This window comes from Ursus arctos, unplaced genomic scaffold (genome assembly GCF_023065955.2).
Source record: "Ursus arctos isolate Adak ecotype North America unplaced genomic scaffold, UrsArc2.0 scaffold_7, whole genome shotgun sequence".
NCBI lineage: Eukaryota > Metazoa > Chordata > Mammalia > Carnivora > Ursidae > Ursus > Ursus arctos.
In genome coordinates this window covers 34194781-34200450 of record NW_026623089.1, presented here as the reverse complement: position 1 = coordinate 34200450, position 5670 = coordinate 34194781, and the positions used below count along the sequence as shown (strand labels likewise).

The window sequence follows — 5670 nt, the reverse complement described above, 5'->3', positions numbered from 1 at the left end:
CTACAACTAAGTTTCATAGACCTGCTGCCTCTCACTTCAGGGAGCTGACCCTCTTCTTTCAGTCCAAGACTGGTGCCCATTGCCCCCTCCTTATGCCCTCTGTGTGGCTCCAGTCTTTGCCCCTTCAGGAAGGTGCTAGAGTTGAAGAGGTAGAAGCCCACTCTAGCTCTTCCCACACCATCTCCTCCCCCATTTTAAAGCTGAGAAGTGGCCCCCAAGAGGACCCTGACCCAGCAGAGAGTATGCATGATGAGCAGTAAGTACAAATGGGGACAATCAGGGGGACAGTCACAGCAGCTCAAGTCACTGTTCCTGAACCCTAGCCCGAGTGGTCAGGCATTAGGAAGTGTCCTCACTATTGAGACTGGAACCATGTAAATACCCTCAGGTGAATCCAATTCTTGGTCCAAACTATCTTTGCTCAGTTGTTCTTAAACAAAACAGGAGAATCTCAGTTGATCGTTTATTTGACTATGTGGCTTTGAGAAAGAAAACATACTCGGGTCTTATATCAAACACTTTTATTCTTAAAGTGAGAAGTTCACAAAGGATAGCTATAGGAGAGTGAAATATTTAGAGTAGAAAAATTGTGGGTGCTAGCCAAACTTCAGACACTGTCATAGCAGAGTTATTCCAATAGTATTTTTCCAGCATGGCAGATCACACGTGTTAAAATTAACTGCATTCTCTGAACACCTCTCAGTGGATGTGCACAATGATAGAAGCAAACATTCAAGGACTCCTGTTCTTAAGATCTTATAGAATGGATTTATGCACACTCCAAAACAATTATATTACAATACATCCAAACAATTCACATCTATTTAAAAAAATATTTTTACTTCAAAGAAATTGGTAGAAAGACTTAAAACAAGACAAATATAGGCACAAAATAGATTGCTGCTTCTCTGTGCAATGTACTGGATTCTTGAATTGAGAATCAGTGTCAGTCCTCACTTCCAACATCACATCGAAAAAGTGTGGCAGAAAAATGAATCACCTTCAATATGAAGGATGCGAGTTGTGTACACTGGCAACACTGTCAAAGATACAACAGTATTGCAAGAGGGATGCCAGTATGCAGAGTGGACCTTCTTATAAAGTCAAACACTCGTGAGTTATCAGATGACCCTTCAGATATTTGGGAACAACACAATATTCTGGCTTAATCAAGGCACTTGCAGAGAGCAATCTTTGTACTGAGTCCCTGAGCATGACGCCTTGATCACAAATAAGACCACTTATAACATGAGGACTGCAAAGCCAGATTTGCTTAAACTTTCCCCAAATAGTACTTTTTCATAAGTCATGTTTGAAAAGAAAGGCTTCATTTAAAATCATGATTCTCCAGAGTTAGAATTCACCTTTCCCCAATACCACCCAACACCTCTAAAGTTTGGTTTTTCTCCACAAGAATATATAAAATGTAATCTTCCCTCCCCCACACACAAATTATTTCCTTAGGAGAGAACTGTAAAACCAACTTAAAAACACAAAGTAACCTTACATTTTCTCACCAACAACGAAGTATCAGACCGCCCCTACTCTGACTTGAGCTGCACAGCCCATTGTGTGCACTTTTCAGACATTCCTCATACCATTAAAACAGCTTTCCATCACCATCAACTGTCCCTTCTCAACCTTTCCTTGCCCAACGTGAAAGCTAGTGAATTGAGAGGGAAGGAGAAAGGGCATTGGAACAGTATTATTATTATTATTATTATTTTTTTACAAAAATAAGGTTCCAGGATGTTACTTGATCTTCCAAAGCAAAATGGGGCAGTATCATCGTATAGACCTCCAAAATAAATTCTCAAGTAGCTATCTTTTTGTAGCCAGGTCTCAAAAGCTCAAAACTAAACCTAATGAAGGAAAGTAGCAAAGACTTCCTAATATTGAGCAATACAGACCTAGAATTACATGGGAAATATGCCAGGTCAAAACCAGTCACTAGGTTACTTAATCATCGGTAAGAGGCCAAGTTCTCCATTCTCCCCCAGCTCGGCCATTCTGGGAAAAGCCCACTGGCCAGCCTTGGACTGCCAAAGATGGATGACTCTGACTCAGTCTTGGGGGGCACCTGGTGGAATGCACAGTCCTGAGATGCCGTCTGTGTCTGCACTCCATCAGGTTTCCATTGCACATGGACAATTCTGTAATTCTGACCCTCGTTGTTGTCCCAGAAGACCTGTCCATTAGCATGGTAAGAAATGCAGAACTCAATTTTCTCCTCTGTTGGAATGACAGAGGGTAAATCAATGGCAAATGAGAAGGTGTCACTATCTGAGCCACCATACACATTTTTCATGTAGACACAGTCCACATCAGTGTAGCTTTTCCAGGTATCAAAAGTGATACGAATCTGAACCTTCTTCTCAAAGCTCATGTTTTTCACTTTCACAGTTCCAGTCACTGTTCGCTCTTGCAAAGAGCAGTTCTCCAGACAGACAAAATTCTTCTGAAAGTGGTTCCGAAAACTTAAGTAATCAGTTGAAGGCTGGGGAAAATCTAAAATCAAGTTTTTCTCCTCATGGAGTTTTAAGCCGGAGGCGATATTGTTAAGGTCCAAGAGATCAAACTGGAGATCCCACGCTGGTTCTTCTGGGAGGTCCGAGAAGACGTGGATGGCGGTGAGAGAGAGCCCCTTGGAGTCAGCAAACACAACCCGCTTCTTGGCTTGGTCGTGTGAATGCTTCCACTCATTCTGTGATTTGGCTTCCTGTTTTATATTGAGACACGGTTTCAGAGGCTTTAATTTGTTCACAAAATTTCTTCGTTGGAGGTCATCATAAGGGCCCAGGAAGCTCTTCAGAGGTGGCGACTGAGCCAAGCAGAGCCTCATGGCCACATCCACTGGCATGACTGAACTTGTCAAAGGCCTTGGATCTAAAACCTGGATCATTCTGGAATACAAAAGAAGAGGGGTTATCACCTGAATCTGGAATGCTCTTCCCCGGGTTCCAAATATATATGTACTATTTTTGTATTGACTTCACTATAACCAGCACAGTAAGCAGCAGGGATGTAGTAAAAGAAAACAATATTAGACAATCAGATTTGCATCCTATGTTTGGCTGTGTCCTTGACAGACTCCAAGGCCATGGGTTAACTGCTTAAAACATTGGGAGTCTCAGTATCCCCATCTGAGAAATAAAAGGGCTGCATGTGATCATCTCTAATACAACTCTAAGAACCATTTCCTCTGTTCTGAGCCAGTGGCTCTCAAACCTGTCTAGTCACAATGGCTTAGAGAGTTGGTTTTCTTTTTCTTTCCTTTAATGCCAATTCCTGGGACTTTGAGCCACTGAAGCAGAACCTCTGAGGGGTGGGGACAGGGGCCTCCCCAGTGATTCTAATGACCAGACAGGTTCCAGAACCATGGTTACAGACTCTGTGCTTCCTCTGGCTGCTCTGCTGATTTTACTGTTGAATTGATTACACGTCTCTGGAAAGGTAATCCACTTGAAAAGAAAAAAAAAAAGCAATAAAATTCTCATGGAACAGTTTTGAGAGTGAGAAGGCTGGAAAGAATGAAGTCAGAGGATTAACTTTGCACTTTATCGTGTTCGTCCTCATTTTTCACAAATAACCAACTGAAATGCAGATCAGCAGTTCATGCACTTACAGAAAAACTTCATATAATCTGTATTGCATATAGAAAGATACTCATGACAAATACACGTTTAGGTGGAAAAAGCTGATTACCTGAAAATTGGACTGTTTTTAATATATATTATATATACAAATTCATGAAATACTTAATAGGAAATACACCAAAAAGTTACCTATCTCTGGGCAGTAGGATCACTGATGATCTATTTTTGTCTTTGTACTTTTTTGGTATTTTCTAATGTTTGGCAATGAATATTTATAATTAGCAAGAGAGTAAAGCTATTTAAAAATTTAAACATAACTATGCTCAGCAATATTAAATTCATAAGTGTTTATTCGGTTATATTCCTGGCCTTTAACCCTCCATACATATCGCCAAGTTTATGGATTTTTCCCACATCCTATCTGTACAGATAGGAGGTATGTGTATACTGTACATGACATTTCTCAATCTGGCTTGAGCTTCACAGCAGCTCTAAGCACAAAGGCAAATAAATGGCCATCAACACACAAAATAAATAATATAAAAACATTCACAGAATTTACTTTATTAGTCCTGGGATTTTCCTGGGAGGCCTACAAACTTAGAACAAATGAAAGCTAAAGCTATATTTGTGAATCTAATAATAGTTAACAGGCAAGATTTTTAGAGAGGTCTTCTGCTAAGTTAGTCATGTCTGGAGAAGCTATTTAAAGTAGTTTTGTGGAAGGTTTTTTTGTTTTGTATTTTTACTTTTTGCACTTACAGAAAGACCGTTTTAGGATCTGGCAATTCCCCTGGAGTTTTAAGTCCTGACCAAGAGTTAAAAAATCATCATTTGCTCAAACTCCACGGCTGAGTTTACTATGGCAAACCGTGATAAGAAAGGTGCTGGAGGGCGAAAGAATGCAGAACATCATACTGCAGTTTTTCCCCCAGGCTAAACTACCCAACCAGCAAGGTCAAGGTGCTGTTCCCACACGCTGCCCCAGTTCTTGAGACATTTGTGCGGGATCAAGAGAGAACAGTCGGAATCCAAGAGGGAATCAAACCTAAAGCTGACTCACGTTAAGAGTTTCTGGTTTGGGATGCTAATTACCAAAATTAGCTTTGGCTAAGAAGCTCAGAGCAAATCTCCACAATCTGAGACTTCCCTGGGGCCAGATTCAACTCTGCAGTCAGCTAGCCGTCCTCCGCGGGTGTCCACTTGCGGTGATGCCCTAAGGACCACGGCGCCCAACCTCCCTGCAGCTGTGCGCTCCCCTCTGCTCTGGGGCGGGGAGTCTGCGGTGAACCTACCTAGTGCAGCTCATTAGGCAGAGAGGCGGCGGCGGACCGTGAGAGCCCGCTCTCGGTTGTCTGCGCGAGTTCGCACCCAACTCCCGGCTGTTTCGGTTCGGCTGGAGCTCCGGCCGATTGCGGGTGCTGCGCGGGAGAGGCTGCTTATCTGCGCCGGACCACGTGAACAAGTCCCTCGGACCAATCACCGGGCGGCTGGCCCCGCGGTGCGACCAACCGGCGCCCGACTGGAGCGCGAGCCCTCGCCGGGGGAACGTGACCGCCGTGGTGCGCAGGGGAGTGCTCGGGGACTCGGCCAACAGCTGGAGGGAGCTCCGTAACGCGAACCCTGGGCGAGGGGGGCGTGGAGGCCGCATCGCGAAGCAGCAGCGGGTGCAGGCCAGGAGAGAGGGCAGCGAACCTCGCCGGGGCTGGGCGCCAGCTCAGTGGGGCTGCAGGGAAGGCGATGCCTTTCGCGTCTTGAGGCCTCTGTACGCAGTTAAACTTAAGCGCGGAAAGTTGTGGGTCCTTCCAAATGTATATCCTATTCGAGATGTTTATATTGTTAACTGCTTGGTGCTTCTGCTCATCTTCTCCCTTGCCTTAGCCTAAGCAATCGGAGTTTGGCTGCATATTTTTTTAATTAGGGCGAATCAAAAAAATGCATCAAAGAGTGGATGAAGGCTGCTAGGAATTACCAAATTCTCTAACAAATGTTAATAAAGCATGCTAGATCCTTAGAACGGTGACGTGGCATTTAATTAAAAGGCACTTTGTATTTCGATCTATTCTTCAGTTTT

At 43.7% G+C, this 5670-nt stretch overlaps 1 protein-coding gene across 1 annotated transcript; it reads right to left on the bottom strand.

Annotated features, from left to right (window-relative positions):
* Positions 1-506: 506 nt before the first annotated feature.
* Positions 507-5470, bottom strand: PPP1R3C (protein phosphatase 1 regulatory subunit 3C). Its single transcript, XM_026481645.4, has 2 exons — positions 4892-5470; positions 507-2903 (listed from the first exon to the last, which is right to left on the bottom strand). Exons 1-2 carry the CDS (start codon positions 5245-5247, stop codon positions 1964-1966), a joined length of 1296 nt encoding a protein of 431 aa, XP_026337430.2. The 5' UTR covers positions 5248-5470; the 3' UTR covers positions 507-1963.
* Positions 5471-5670: the final 200 nt, after the last annotated feature.